The sequence below is a fragment of the Salvia splendens genome, chromosome 18, assembly GCF_004379255.2.
Source record: "Salvia splendens isolate huo1 chromosome 18, SspV2, whole genome shotgun sequence".
Lineage (NCBI taxonomy): Eukaryota > Viridiplantae > Streptophyta > Magnoliopsida > Lamiales > Lamiaceae > Salvia > Salvia splendens.
Window position 1 is genome coordinate 11,457,568 of NC_056049.1, and position 16,344 is coordinate 11,473,911.

At 46.5% G+C, this 16,344-nt stretch overlaps 1 protein-coding gene across 1 annotated transcript; it reads right to left on the bottom strand.

The window, feature by feature from the left end:
* Positions 1–426: 426 nt before the first annotated feature.
* LOC121777571 (pentatricopeptide repeat-containing protein At3g26782, mitochondrial-like) lies at positions 427–3,447 on the bottom strand. Its single transcript, XM_042174868.1, has 2 exons — positions 2,190–3,447; positions 427–2,098 (listed from the first exon to the last, which is right to left on the bottom strand). The coding sequence occupies exons 1-2, from the start codon at positions 3,105–3,107 to the stop codon at positions 1,055–1,057; spliced, it is 1,962 nt and encodes a 653-aa protein (XP_042030802.1). The 5' UTR covers positions 3,108–3,447; the 3' UTR covers positions 427–1,054.
* Between the last annotated feature and the right edge of the window lie 12,897 nt (positions 3,448–16,344).

The following is a 16,344-nucleotide window of genomic DNA, read 5'->3' on the forward strand; positions in this document are numbered from 1 at the left end:
GGAGTATAACTTTTATTTTTTTGTAATTTGTAATAGTAGTCCGGGTACTTTTAATGCATTTTAATATTATGGAAATGTTTTAGTAATCGAAATATTTAAATTCAACAATAGATTGGTGGGACCCTTGAGCATGCTCTTGCGGAAGAGCATGGATGTGGGTGTTGTGCTCTTACGGAAGAGCAGAGAGTAAAAAATGAATAAAAGTGGGTCGGGGCCCACATCCATGCTCTTGCCATGCTCTTATGAGCACAATATGGGATCCATCTCCAGAGTGTTATGTACTCTGTTAAAATGGTGATTTTTATTATTGAGGAGCATGATGCTTTCCTCTTAAGTTTTTCAATCAACTTTCCTGCAGATGAAAGAAACAAAATGCATCTCATAAATGCATTTTCAGACAGATAGCGAAAACGAAATGCAGTAAAATTTAAGAAAGACAAACTTCATACCAAAATTGGTAGCCTTACAAAAATCATTCACCAATTTGAACAAAGCCAGAAATAAAACTCAGAGAAACAGTTCGTTTCAAGTATTTCATTACTAATAAATATAAAGGTCATTAACAACATTTTTGCTTACAGCTATGAATATAGGTCTAAAAAGAAAGCATTTTTACCTGTTCATATCTGATGTAGCTGCAAACTCATCAGCAAGCAATCCAGTTTCCTTCTAGTATAATATCCCTTTCACTCTTAAAAATATAAACAATTTCTGTGTAGTCTGCCCCCTTAAAATTATGGACTTTCTATGTAGGAAACTTTTAAAACTTATTCTCCACCAACAATTTTTTTCTATCTATTTTTACTTATTCGATTGTGCATAAAATTTTGTGTCCCTTCAAAAGTTCACATTTTTAAAGAACGGAGGGAGTACGCCTTCCCGTGAAAACCAATTTGTTGCGTAACTACGCCACGGATCATCTGTCAATCGATTTTAACAATGATTTGTTGCCACTCTTCATGAACCAATAATTCTTCAAAGGAAGTACTCCGGTATCAAGAGAAAAGGAAACACCACTGGATTGAGTTGTCTTAGATATTCTCAATCGAGCACCTCACCAGTAGTCTCCACATGAACAAACACCTTTGCTGAAGAGGTGAAACCGTTTTGGATCTCTTATCACAATATCATGATCTTTAATCTTTGTAATCAACTTAAACATCGTATGACAGTCTTCGCAAGTTCTAATATTCTTTGTAACCTGGATGGTTGTACCAGGAATCGAACTCATAAGTCCGAAAACAACAGCCAACTTCTCACTGTGAATTTGTAACGCAATCTCCTTTTCTTCTTCGTCAACATCATGAAGAACCGAGCTCACGCTAGGTACATACCCAATTTCTTGAAGCTTCGTAGCTAACTCTTTTAGGTAAGCATATATCTTTTCATGCTCCGGATGCTGCCTATCACCAACCAGAAACACATGAACCCTACCTTTAAGTTCAATTATACTAAATCCAGGGGATTTAGCAATTCCATGTTTTCTCATATCTATACGAATTCTTTTCACATCATCCCATCTACCGGCATCAGCATAAATATTCGAAAGCAATGTGTAATAACCCGAGTTATTCGGATCCAACTCAAACAATTTCCTTGCAGAGATCTCCGCTATCTCAATGTTTCTGTGTATCCTGCCCGAAGCTAAAAGAGAGCACCAAATCACAAAATCAGGTCTGACATTCATATCCAGGACCAAACCATAAGCCTTTTTAAGAAAACCCGCCCGCCCAAGGAGATCAACCATGCAGCCGTAGTGCTCTATAGTCGGTTCTATTTTAAACCTATGCTGCATTGTGCAAAACCAGTGCCACCCTTCATCCACCAGACCAGCGTGGCAACACGCTGATAGCACCGATACAAAACTGATACTGTTAGGTTTCACTCCATGGCGAATCATCTCTGCCAAAATCTCGAGAGCCTCCCTTGCTTGGCCGTGCATTCCATAGCCAGCAATCATGGCGGACCATGTCTTCACATTCTTGAAATTCATCCTATCAAATGCTCTCCTAGCTAAACTAACTCTGCCACATTTGCAGTACATGTTAATAATCGAAGTTCCAACAAAAACGTCGCTCTCCAAGCTCATCTTCATCACCTAAAACAACAGCAACCAAATAGGACTCATCACTATAAAACCAATTTCCGTAGAACCAAATGCAGCATGGTTTTATCGAAGGTTTTAGTACCTGAACATGTATGCCTTTCCCGATTCTAACAGCTCCAGCATGAGCACACGCTAACAACACAGCTGACAAAGTCACCGCATCATACTCTGCAATCCTCACCATTGATCGGAAAACCTCAATCCCCTCCTCCGCTGCCCCACGCTGCGCACATACTGCTATCATAGAGTTCCAAGAGATGGAATCCCTTTCACTCATACCATCAAACACTCTCCTTGAACACTCAAGCATCCCACATTTGGCATAAGCGTCAATCAAAGTGTTCCCAACCCCCAAATCATCATCGAAACCTCTTTTAATCACAACACAATGAACCCCACGCGTCACGTTCTTCTCACAAGCACGAGAACAAGCAGACAGAATTGAAACCATCGTGACTCCATCAACAAAACCTCCCTCCTCCACGCTCTCTTCAACCAACTGCTCCTTAAACAGCAACAGAGCCTCCCTAGCGCAGTCATTTTGAACATATCCATTAATCATCGAAGTCCAGGACACAACATTTCTGTGAGGAATTTCGTCGAACATGTTCCGTGCATCGCGCAATTCGCGGCATTTGGCATACATATCAATTAGCGCGGAAGATACAAATAGGTCGGAAGCATAGCCAAAGATAATAGCTTGTTGATGAGCTTGCTTACCGGAATTGAGATCGGCGAGTGCGGAGCAAGATTTGATAGCGCAGGGAAAGGTTGAGCGGTTAGGCTTGAGGTCGGATTTGCGAAGTGAGGAGAAGGCTTTGAGGGCCTCGATTGAGTCGCCGCTCCGAGCTAACTCGGAGATGACAGAGTTCCAGGAGTGGATGCTGCTTCTGTCAATGTATTTGTTGAAGAGAGATGCGATGTTAGCGGTCGTGGAGAATCGCCGCAGCCGCAGCTCTGAGAAGTACCAATTGAATTTCAGTCTACATTTAGTCTTCATCGGCGACGGCGCACCACCCTGCTGGATGACGGCGGCGGTTGGAGACAGGGGAAGGAGAGGGATGGAACAGAGAGAGAGTGAGATGGAGTAGGAGGGTCTGAAGCCGCCGTGAATTCGGTAGGCGAGAGGGGAGAGGGAGAATGGAGAGAGTTTTTTTCCAATTTCAATTTGGGTATCAAATCTTTGAAATTTGATTTTGAGAGAAGACGTCCAGAAAGGAAGATAGACGGGGAGTAGCAGACGACGGGAGCGGTTGTGTAACCGCCGGCGAGAGATGGGGCAGTGTGGGCGGCTTCTTCCGGATAGTGGGCCGGAGGAGATTGGTTGGGAATTTTGTGATTTTGGGGAATTTAGTTTTATCATAATACTCATAATTAGTTTTATCACAATTACACGCATTCCTATGAATAACAAATTCATAATTAGTAATCAATGACAAAAAAAAAATAGAAACCAGTTTAATATAAATACATTTATATACTATATTGCACTTCTTCTATAAATATTATTGATGCAAATTCATTTTTAATAATTAATGACAAAAAATATTGAAATCAGCTTTATAATTATATTACTTATAAAAAATCATTATAAAGAAGTATCATAAAGTTTTAAAATAAACTAGTTAATAGTAGTACTGAAATGCTCACCATTGTTTCTCCTATTAAATCTAATCTCTCTCAACATCTTCGGGGTGGTTTTTGCAGATATTAACAAGCACTGAATATCAAAAGAGGAGTGATGGGGTACGAACTAAACCCTAATGGCAAGCCCAATAACAGTGACGGCCCATCAGCCCAGAGCCCAAGAAAGAGTATCTGTTCGGCACCAAAGAGTTCGGACTCAGCCTACAGCTCGGTAAAAGCCGACCAGTCAAGCTCTCCTCTCAGATCGGCAAGAGCTGATCGGTAAAGTCCAGCAGTTCGGTCTCAGCATTCGACCGAACTAGGAGTTAGTGGACTCATGAAAGGCCTCCACGACCTCCACTATACCCACGATCTATTTAGTGGTACGAAGCAGTTATTGAGCAGTTATTGCTCACCCACGATCTTGTTAGTGGGGCTGCAAACCACGATCCTAGTTCAATGTATAAATAGAACTTAGATCAGATAGAAAAGGGTTAAGCTCTCTAGAGATAAAATATCATATAGCAAGTCTGTGTTGTAAGCTGTAATCCCAGATCAAGCAATACAATCTTGCCCTCCCTTCTTCCCGTGGACGTAGATTTACTTCAGTAAATCGAACCACGTAAATTCATTGCGTCGTAGTCTTTATTCTCTACCAGCATTTACTAACATCAAAAATTCGCGGATTCATCACTGGCGCCGTCTGTGGGAAGCAAAGAACAAAATTTGTGATAAAGCGAATTTTTGATCCATTTTTCCACCCAAAAAATGCATACCAGATCGCAGAGTACCCGTATTCCTGCCCGTGAGAACCAGGAGGAAGCCAATCCATCCCATAGGTCTGGAAAACAGCCTAGGGATAAATCCACCACCAGTTCTCATGGCGAAGGAACAAGCCGCTCCAAAAATCGTCCCACTGAGTCTTCCCAGCAGCCCGATTTGAATGAGGCTGTCAAGCAGTTTTTGGCGGCGAAGCAGGAGGAATTCTTAACCTTCCTGCAAAAAAGCCAAAAGCAGCCGGAGACGAAAACGACGGATTCTCCTTCTCCCTCCGCACAAGAAAGTCACTACCGCAGTAGTGTCGCATCTCCCAGGAGAAAGAATCCCCGTCCCCAACATGTTCCAGTTCCTCCTCGGTACCGGAATCACAGGAGAACTCAATCTCCTCCATACCGACGAGATATCGGATTCGCCGTGTACGGAGCACTGAAGACTCCGTTCTCGGACGACATCACCCGAACTCCCCTACCACAGAACTACCGAACTCCGTCGATGACTTACGACGGGCTCGTGGACCCTCACGATTTCTTGGGGCGCTATCAATATAACATGGCGAACCAGGGTCTCAACGAGGTCCACATGTGCAAGCTGTTTCCCGAACTGCTCATCGGGAACGCGAGAAGGTGGTTCGATAGCCTCCCCCAGGGCAGCATCAGATCTTACCGAGATCTAATGGATGCCTTCCACAGGAGGTTCTTTCAGAAAGCGGAAGCCCGAATCACTTCGGCTCAGCTGCTTTCCATTCGTCAAGGTCGCGACGAAAAAATCAGCGACTTTATGACAAGATTCCACAAGGAATGCCTGCAAGTAGACGATCTCAACGATCTGCTTGTCATCTCGGCATTCCAAAATGGAATCCTGCCCGGAGCTCTCTACAGGAAGCTCGTTGAGTGCGGTCCGCAGACAGCTCAGGAAATGTGGGACATTGCGGACCAGTACTCCCGGGCCGATGAGGCAGACCGTCGCAAACGGTCGTTAGACAGCTCATCGACCCGAGGAGACAGAAGGAAGCCCGATCATAGCGATCAGGGGCATCCTCGCCGGACTCCATTTGAAAGAATTCAAAGGGCTCCGGTGCAAGACAGATTGGGACCCCGTCTCAATCCCGAGAAGCCGCCCGCTCAGTTCGTACCGCTGAACAAGCCGAGAGCGGAAATTTTCGAACTGCACTCTGACCTATTCGAAAAGCCAAAGCGGATGACGAAATCAGCCGCGCGCCGACCACAGGATAGCTACTGCTCCTACCATCAAGACCACGGTCACGATACTGAGGAGTGCAGAAACTTGGCTGCAGGTATCGATGTTCTTGTGAAGGCAGGGACATTGAAAAAATACCAAAGCAAGCAGCCAAAGAAGAATAAGAAGCAGAGTGGTGCGAACTGCGCTCCTCAGGATCCGAAAAGGCAGCCGGATCCCGAAGACGATGACGAGCCGCAATATGATGGAGTAATCCAGACTATTGACGCTCTCCCTGCCGGGAAGACCAAGTCGTCCCTAAAGTCAGAGCGCAGAGGCTCCAATCGAGAGGAGCCAACGCATAAAAGGCTGAAGCAGGACGAAGTGATTATGTTCTCGGATGCTGATCCCGTCCCGGCCATCTCTCCTCACCAAGACGCCATTGTCATCCAAGCCGGAGTGGCAAACAAACTGATCCACAGGGTGTTTGTGGATACAGGAGCGTCGGTTAGCATTCTTTTTAAAGAGTGCTTTGACAAACTAGAAGTGGACCCAGCTCGGCTCAGTCCGGCTCCGCTTCCCCTGAAGAGCTTCGCCCAGGAGGACACCCGCCCTGAAGGTATTATCAGCCTTCCGATCACGGTGGGGAAAGTGCCTACTAGCTCCAGTACGATGATTGAGTTTTTCGTGGTGAAAGCTCGGTCCCCGTACAACATCATCCTGGGAAGAGACTGGCTCAACACAGTTCGGGCCGTTTGCTCCACTTATCACCTCACCATCAAGATCCCTACTAAAGGAGGGATAGCGGTCATCCGAGGTGACCAAAAGAGAGCAAAGGAATGTCTGCAAATTGCGCTTAGAAGTGCCGAGCAGTCAGATCGGCACCACCAAGCATAGCAATCACAGCAGCCGGAGTCAGAGGCGATGACCGAAGTCATACCGGAGCCGAACTCGATGACAGTTCAGCTGTACGAAGACGATCCATCCAGAACGGTTAAGATCGGCTTCGCGGGAACGCCCCTACTTCGGGAAAAAACCATCCAGCTCCTCAAGGAGTATAAAGACGTCTTTGCATGGTCTCCGTTGGACATGACCGGAGTGCCCCCCGAGGTAATCACTCATCGGTTAAATATTGATCCTTCAGTCCGGCCGATAAAACAGAAGCAAAGACTCTTTGCGGCAGAACGAAGTCAAGTCATCCATGACGAAGTCCGTCAATTATTGAAGGCGGATGTGTTATTCGAAGTGAAGTATCCTTCGTGGGTGGCCAATCCTGTCATGATCAAGAAAAAGGAAGGAGGATGGCGGATGTGCATAGATTTCACCGATCTAAATAAGCACTGTCCCAAAGATTGCTATCCCCTTCCGAACATAGATAAAAAAGTAGAAGCTTTGATAGGCTTTGAAATTTTTTGTTTTCTTGATCTGTACAAAGGATACCATCAAGTTTTAATGGATGAGATTGACGCTTCAAAAACGGCCTTCATTACTGATTTCGGCATTTTCGCTTATAAAAAGATGCCATTCGGTTTAAAGAATGCCGGAGCCACTTATCAAAGGATGGTAGACAAGCTTTTTCGGCACCTGATTGGAAAGGAGGTCGAAGTGTATGTTGACGATATAGTCGTCAAAAGCAAAAGCACTTCGGAGTACGAGCACAACCTCAAGTCCACTCTCAACGTGCTCAAGAAAGCCAACCTCAAACTTAATCCCCAAAAGTGTACCTTTTTGGTAGATTCGGGAAAGTTTCTGGGTTGTTGGGTTTCAAAGGACGGACTCAAGGCAAACCCCTCAAAAGTTCAAGTTGTTCAAAACATGGCGATGCCGAAGTCCATACATGACGTGCAAAGGCTAACCGGATGTCTAGCCGCACTGAATCGATTCCTTTCTCAAGCAGCCGAAAAGCAACTGCCGTTCTTCACGGTGTTGAAAAAGGCACCAAAGTTCGAGTGGGGAGCCGAGCAGAAAAAGGCCTTTGACGAGCTCAAAAGTTATCTAGCCGAGCTTCCTATTCTCTCTGCTCCAACCGAAGCCGAAGTAATATTCTTATACTTAGCGGCATCGGATCAAACCATCAGCGCGGTGCTTGTACGAGAAGAAGGCCTAAAGCAGCTTCCCATCTACTTTACAAGCCGAGCATTAAGAGGTCCAGAAACCAGGTATCAACCTCTGGAAAAGATTGCTCTGGCATTAGTAAATGCAGCAAGGAGACTGCGGCCATACTTCTATGCTCACAAGGTATGCGTCTTAACTGATCTGCCACTTCGGCAAGTGTTGACCAAACCAGAAGCATCAGGCAGAATCGCCAAGTGGGCTATAGAGTTGGGAGAGCACACAATTGAATATCTACCTCGGAAAGCCATCAAGGGACAAGCCTTGGCAGATTTTCTTGCAGAAGCGAAGTTCGATCAAGCAATTCCTGTTATTGCCGAACAGAAGAATTCTGCCAGTGCCGAACTAGCACAGCCCTTGGAATCCGAAGTAGAGCCGCCGGACTGCTGGAGCGGGTTCGTAGATGGAGCTTCGAACAAGATGGGAAGTGGAGCTGGTATTTTACTTGTCGCTCCCGACGGACACGAGGTAGCCTACTCACTTCGGTTCCTATTCCCCACTACTAATAATGAAGCCGAGTACGAAGCCCTCCTGGCCGGACTCCAGTTAGCGCAAAGTCTGCTCGTCAAATCTCTCAAAGTCCATTGTGATTCACAAGTCATAGTAAATCACATGTTGGGTACAAGTGAAGCCCGTGACGAGAGAATGAAGAAGTATTTGGACAAAGCGCAAAGCATCAGCCGAAGTTTCTCCTATTTTCGGATAATCCGCATTCCCAGAGCGGAAAATAGCCGAGCAGATACCTTAAGTAAGTTGGCCTCAGATCCGAGCTCAAAGGCGGAAGAATTAATGCACCGAAGCATTGATGAAGCCGAGGTACACTCAGTATCCAGCTCGCCGAACTGGATGACGCCGATCTTGCAGTATCTGGATCAAGGACAATTGCCCGAGGATAAGAGAGAAGCTCGGAAGATCACGTGCCGAGCACTTCGGTACGAACTTCGTGAAGGAGTCCTCTTTAGAAAGTCTTACCTTCAGCCGTTATTGCGGTGCGTAGGACCAGAAGAGACGGACTACATCCTCAGAGAAGTTCATGAAGGATCGTGCGGTAGCCACATCGGAGCCAGAGCTTTAGCTAAAAAAGTTCTGAGATGGGGATATTATTGGCCAACCATGGTACAAGAGGCAGTGCAGCTCGTCAAGAAGTGTACGAAGTGCCAAATTCATGCAAATGTCCCAAGGATGCCGCAGACCGATCTATACACTATGCAAAGCCCTTGGCCTTTCATGCAATGGGGCATAGACATAGTGGGACCACTTCCTCAAGCTCCTCGGCAAATGAAATTCCTTATCGTTGCCGTGGACTACTTCACGAAGTGGGTGGAGGCTGAGCCATTAGCTACGATAACGAGCTCAAAGGCATTGGACTTCGTCTGGAAGAACATAGTGTGCCGATTTGGCATACCCCGCATCCTCGTCTCGGATAATGGGACTCAGTTCACCGACAAGACGTTCAAGAATTGGTGCCAAGAGCTGAACATTCAACAGCGGTTCACTTCGGTCTCCCATCCCCAAGCAAACGGACAAACGGAAGTAACGAACCGGATTCTGGTGAAAGGGTTAAAAGCTCGGTTAGAACAAGCCAAAGGACAATGGGTAGAAAATCTCCCTCAAGTCCTATGGTCCTGCCGAACTACGCCCAAAACCTCCAACGGTGAAACTCCGTATAGTCTGGTGTACGGCACTGAAGCCGTAATTCCGGTGGAGATCGGCGTACCCAGTCCCCGAACTCTAAATTTCTCCTCAGAAATGAATGACGACGGACTGAGAGCAGAACTAGATCTCGCCGAAGAAAGAAGAGAGTTGGCGTGCATAAAAGCAGCCAAGTATAAGGAGCAAGTAGCCCGGTATTATAACCAAAGGGCGAAAAAGCTTCAATTTCAAGTGGGAGATCTCGTCTTGAGAAACAACGAAGTAAGCCGAGCAGAAAAGCTGGGCAAACTCGAGCCCACATGGGAGGGTCCGTATCGGGTGTCAGAAGTCCTCGGCAAAGGGTCTTATAAATTGACTCACATGTCAGGAGAACAAGTACCCCGAACATGGCACGTCTCCAACCTCAAGAAGTTCCACTTGTAAGAGACAAAGTCCGGTCAGTCTGTCTTGTGTCTAGTTCGGTCATAGGGGTACATGTTTTTATTTGTTTGTTTTTTACTTGTACCTTTTACTTGTCGTTTTATAAAAAGTTTAAAGTTTTTTTTTTTCTTTCATCTTTTTCATTTTTTCTCTATGTGTTTTGTCTCTATGTGCTTGTCGTCTCTTACAAATGGTACCGAGGTATATCGTTCTTTAAAGGCTGATCCCCTTTTTAGATCGATTATTAAAGACTATTGTGAGTCCAAGCTTCTAAGGAGGATACAAGACCACAATTCAGCTTAACAAGCAGTTCGTCTGAAACGAACTACAACAAGCCAACGATTGTGAGTCCAAGCTTCCAAGGAGGATACAAGACCACAATTCAGCTTAACAAGCACTTCGTCTGAAACGAACTGCAATAAGGGAAAGTCCGATCCATGCGATAAACCTCGCCGAATTAGGACGACCAAGTTCGGTCAAAGAAGTTTACTTCATAAGACCGAGGACGACCATGTCCAGTCAAAGAGGTTTACTTCATAAGACCACTTCGGTTAACTGGGAAAGTCCGATCCACGCGATAAAACTCGCCGAATTAGGACAAGGGAAAGTTCGATCCCGGCGACAAAAATCGCCAAATTAGAACACAAACCAAGTCCGGTCAAAGAAGTTTCCTTCATAAGATCAAAGACGAGTCCGATCAAAGAAGCTCACTTCATAAGACCGATGACGAGCACGATGAAATTGTTTCGCAGAACTGTAAGTAAGCAGTGATAAAAGCGAAAGGAAAAAATTTCATTTATTAAATCTCGTTCGGCAGACAATTCAGCTCCCCTACGAGAAGGCATTACGCCATTACAAAGGACTATTCTACTGTCCGCGGTTGCTAAAGTTAAGCCACCTATCTGCAAAATCCTCTGGAAGCCGAGTTCGGTTGTTCCGAGCAGATGAAGAATAAGCAGGTCGACGAGATGCTATCCTCGACCCAACGCCTCTTCCCCGAGCCCGAGAAGTCCTAACACCACGGCGATGAAGAGTCTCTGCAATAAGCATCTGTCGATCTAGCTCACTCATAGTCGCAACTCCTCGGCGAATTTCAGTCCGTCCCTGCCTTGACGATTCTGGTTGCTCCTGAGCCCGTTCTCGTCTTGACGTTTCCGGCTGTTCCTGAGTTCGTTGCTGACTTGGAGCAAGATTTTGAGCAAGGGAACCAGAGGTTTGATCTGGAGTGCGAGCATCTGTTGGCACGATATGCCGAAGGAATCTTTCTATGGAGGGGCGCCGAGAAAGAACAATGTTGTACCGAGAAGCCCAACGCCGCAGTGATGTCACAACTTGTTGGCAAGCCGGGCTCTCCAGCACATTGTTCCTACGGAGTACATGATATTCCTCCCACAGTTCGTCAACTCGACTCTGAACATCCGAGATGGTAACTCCCCCGCGCTCACGGATATAATCCTCATACGCAGTCCTCTCAGCAATGGCCGTATTCAGCTCGGCCTCCAGATCTTTCTTATCGGACTCTAAGTCCTTGATATCGGCCTCCAGCTTCACTAAACGAGCCAGAAGCTCGTCATTCTTCGTCTGATCGGCTATAGCTCTTTTCTCAGCTTCGTCTAAAGCCGAAGAGTACAGCCGTTTCCAGTGAAGTATCTCCATCTCCTTGGGTACAAAGCAGCTATATTAGTTCGGCAGCTGTACCGAGCAGATAGTAAAATACAACAGGAGTAAAGGCGAGTACGAAAAGCTATACGAAGACAAGTGTAGAGAATTTTTCATTCACAAGGAAAATTTTTTACACTAGGAGGGCTTCAAGGCCATTTTACAAGGAAGAAACTAGACTAAGAGAAGGGAGACGAAATCATACTCCGCCAGCTTCGTCTCCGGCTCCTCGGTCTGGCTCAGCTTCTTTCTCCTGAGCTACCTCAGCCTCGGCCTCGCCTCCTGCCGGCCTCGCCTCCGCCTCCTGATCGGCTTCCTTCTCCGGATGCCCGGCCTGCTCGACTTCGGCCTCCGGCTCCAGCGGCTCGGCCTCACCCTCTCCGTTGTAAGTCGAAGCGGGTGAAACGGGTCCCACGGAGGCAAAGATAGCCTCCAGGTTCTCGTCCCGATCAGCTCGACAACTCCGGACTCGGTCTGCAGAAAGCAGGACCGAGGATGAAGCGAGCTCCTCAAGGAGCGGCAGATTCTGAAGCCGAGCTGCTATCTCTCGGCTGTACAGAGGCAGCACGACGTCGGCCCCCTGCTCGCCCTTATCGGTAATTAGCCTTACCAGACTACCGACAAAGGCCGAGAACTGGCTGCTCAAAAAGAGTTTCTCCGTGTAAACACGGAGAGCCTCCCCCTGGGCAGCCACGGCGGCTGCCTCCTTCTGAGCCTCCCGGTGCTTCGTCTGCTCTCGCAGGATGATGAGCTGGTTTTTGGCTGACCGAGCTTCATCCTGAGCCGAGATCCTAGCAGCTCGGGCCCTCTCAAATTTGGCCTCAGCCTGTTCGGCCAGACTACGAGCAAGATGCAACTTCTTCTGCATCTCCTCGTAGTCGTGGGATGCTTTGGAGAGCTCCACGGAGACGAGCTTCGCTCTCTGAAGATGAACAAGGAAAAAAGTCAACAGAAGGGCCATCAAAAAATGTGGAAAAGAAGCCAAGTCAGAAAGCTTACCTCCACAAAATTCGTCGGCCATTGAAAAGGCTCAGGGACGTGTTCCGGGATGTCTGCAACCACCTCGGAGATGACCAGGTCTTTCCCCGGCACTCTTGGGGACTCATGAAATTTCCCCTTCCCTTTAGCCGAAGACGGCTCCGGCTCTTTCGGATCCGAAGAAGAGGTTTTTTGCCTCTTCGGATTCTTTTCGGCTTCAGACGCCGACCGAGGGGCTCTCTGCCTCTCCGGCTCCACAAGCTCGGAGGATTTGCGGACGGCCTTGTTCAGCAAGTTCACTGCCAAAAAGCAAGAAAGCAAAGTCAGATTTTCTTCGTTAAAGCAGTAGAGCATAAAGATAAAGAGAAAGCCTCACCCTCGGCCTCTTCGTCCGAAGACGAGATGTCGAACATGACGTCGCCCTTGACGAGCTCAGACTCCGTGTATTGTTTCCTAACTATGGGAATCTTGTTGAGCTCGCCATCGAGCTCGTCCAACGGTTCAGGCCGAGGATGACGGATAACGGACTTCGGCCCTCTCCAGGGAAAACTAGGAGCCGCGGTCCTATCATAGTAGAAGAAGCGGTTTTGCCACTTCGGCCACTTCGTTTTACAAAAGGCCCTAAAGGGCTGTACAGGGATCAAGTAAAACCAAGACCCCTTCCTCTTAAATTGAAAGAATTTAAGGATCGCCTTCAAAGACAAATCCCTTCCTAACCTACGGAGTTCGGCAGCGAAGGCCGACAAGTGCCTCCAAGAGTTCGGAGTCACCTGGCCTAAAGGAAGCTGAAAAAAATCTAGTAAATCTATAAAGGCAGAAGGGAGGGGGAAACGAAGCCCGCATTCTAAGCAGGCCTCGTACACGGTGGCGTAACCCTCCGGCGGGGAGTCAGCCCTATGATCACCGTCAGGTACCACCGCCTTCCCCCCAGGAAAAAAGTATTTTTCGGGTAGGGATATCACAGTATCCCTACTCAAAATACTATGGAAATACTCTACGGTCTTCTCCCCGGACTCTTTCCGGCCAGAAGACCCCTTACCGCCTCTCCTACCGCTACCCGACTCCGAAGAAGAAATAGAAGCCATTTTTCTTACTTTTTGAAGGTGAAGAAAGTCTGAGGAAGCTCTTGAAAGCGGAAGAAAATTTCTCGAGAAAGAGAGAGTATAGAAGACGCAACAGCAAAAGTGTTCAAATAAGGAAGAAAGAGCATATTTATCAGATTCGGGAAAGATTTCGAAATCGTTGCGCTGTTTCGAATCCCACCTTTTCAGGATTCAACGGCCGGTTTTTACTGTCGCATTTAATGCAGGCACGCGCAAGGCACGTCCCCTGACGTCAGCCTCCCCCTTACCGTTATCCAGAATGCCGAAGTGACTCACCTCGCCGAAGTGATTCACTTCGCTTTTCGGGGGGGGTAGTGATGGGGTACGAACTAAACCCTAATGGCAAGCCCAATAACAGTGACGGCCCATCAGCCCAGAGCCCAAGAAAGAGTATCTGTTCGGCACCAAAGAGTTCGGACTCAGCCTACAGCTCGGTAAAAGCCGACCAGTCAAGCTCTCCTCTCAGATCGGCAAGAGCTAATCGGTAAAGTCCAGCAGTTCGGTCTCAGCATTCGACCGAACTAGGAGTTAGTGGACTCATGAAAGGCCTCCACGACCTCCACTATACCCACGATCTATTTAGTGGTACGAAGCAGTTATTGAGCAGTTATTGCTCACCCACGATCTTGTTAGTGGGGCTGCAAACCACGATCCTAGTTCAATGTATAAATAGAACTTAGATCAGATAGAAAAGGGTTAAGCTCTCTAGAGATAAAATATCATATAGCAAGTCTGTGTTGTAAGCTGTAATCCCAGATCAAGCAATACAATCTTGCCCTCCCTTCTTCCCGTGGACGTAGATTTACTTCAGTAAATCGAACCACGTAAATTCATTGCGTCGTAGTCTTTATTCTCTACCAGCATTTACTAACATCAAAAATTCGCGGATTCATCAAGGAGTAAATTCAAAATGATAAGAGAAGTAAAGATCCAATAGAAAAAAGCATAAAAACAAGAATAGATGAAGAAGAGAATATGAACAGTACAAAAATGACTTTTTATTCAAATTAATTTTTTATCAATGAAGATAATCATTATTTGAAGGAAACTTTATCATACCATGAGCTTCGGGGGTTATTTGAAGAGAGTATGAACAGTAAAAAATGACTTTCATGAATTTTTTTTGACTATATCATATAAATCTTTAAGTATGTATTATAGAAATTTATTACAAGATGCATGATATGATAGATGCGTGAAGGGTGTGATTTGTGTGAGTAATAAGAGGTTACTCCATAAAACCAATGGTGAACGAATAAATCAATGTAATAAATGACACAATTTCATTGATTGATACATATATTTTTTTAAAATTATATATCTTCTATATATTATATTAAAAAATTATAAAAATTATACCAAAGTTCATAATTTTTCATCCTCTATAAATAGAGACCACGTTTGCTATAGTTTGATAAAAAAAAATTAACATTTCTTCTTCTCATATAATCCTTCTTATTTGGTAGTGGAGTTTAATTTTTTATTTTGTAGTCTTGTTTGTTGTTTACTATGAATTATAACGGGAATATAGTCAATATAATCTATATTTATATCTATTATGATGTGATATCTTTAGGTTGACATGATCAGGGAATACGAATGGAATAGAGATGAACTGCTCATCTTAGAGCATCCGCAACGCGGCACGGAACCGTCCCGCGTTCCGTGCCAGAGGGACGGAACCCCCGCGTGACGCGTTGCAGCATACCGTCCCGCCCCGGAACCGTTCCCATCTCGTCCCGTAACCCGTCCCTGCGAGATGCGGGACAGGCTGTCACGCCACGCGCCATGGCGACGTGGCGCGCCCCTGCGCCATGCGTGACGCCCACTCGCAGGCCCACAAGTGGGCGTCGTCACGATGACTCAATAAATCTTTTTTTTAAAGTTCGAATTTAAAAAAATTGTAAACGGTAATATTACCGTTTATATCCGTTTTTCCTTTTTTTCAATTTTTTTATATTTTTTTACTCTATAAATACTCCTAATTCATCCTCATTTCACACACAACTACACATCTATTCTTCCTAAATCAACTTCATTTCCTCTCCAATTTTCATCTAACATCTCATCACAAAATGTCCGGCGACGGCAACTACGGTGGTGGCGGCTCCGGTGGGTGGGATCTCAACACGTTTAACGATTGGGAGACCATGTACAACACACAGGGTGGTTCCGGTTCGTCGACGCCGGGCACCCAGGGTTCGGCGACGCCGGGTGGGTACCAACCACCCACTTTTGACGTGGATGCATACGCTCGTCCCTCCGCCCAACGGTATTCGCAGGGATTATCCCAGATTCGGGAGGATTTCCCCGTTGAACCCACTCTGAGAGTAGGCCGAGGCGGTGGAAGCTCCAGGGCGGAGTCGGAGGTGGGCGAGGAGGAGGAGGAGGAAGAGGAGGATCTAGGCCTGCATCCGTACAGCAACAACGAAACGATGGCGGTGTACAACGCCTGGATCACCGTCTTGTATGATCCCGTCGTCGGGAATCAACAACCCAACAAGTGCTTCTGGGAAAAGGTCACCGAGATCTACCACCAGATTAAGCCGAAAGGGTCCCGGAAGCGCACATATAAGATGCTCCGCTCTCAGTTTGGCCGAGTCGACAAACAGGTCAAAAAATTATGCGGCATCTACTCGACCGAAGCGGCGCACTACCAAAGCGGAGCTTCGGGAGCCGACATTCTGAGGGCGGCTTAGCGCGTCTACAACCAGGACACCGGTAAACAAT

Bases quoted from the DNA above. Each gene is read 5' to 3' on its own strand.
- LOC121777571 (XM_042174868.1), bottom strand. From the start codon at position 3,107: ATGAAGACTAAATGTAGACTGAAATTCAATTGGTACTTCTCAGAGCTG. The intron at 2,099-2,189 runs GTACTAAAACCT...CTGTTGTTTTAG, and splicing joins GGAAAGGCATACATGTTCAG to GTGATGAAGATGAGCTTGGA.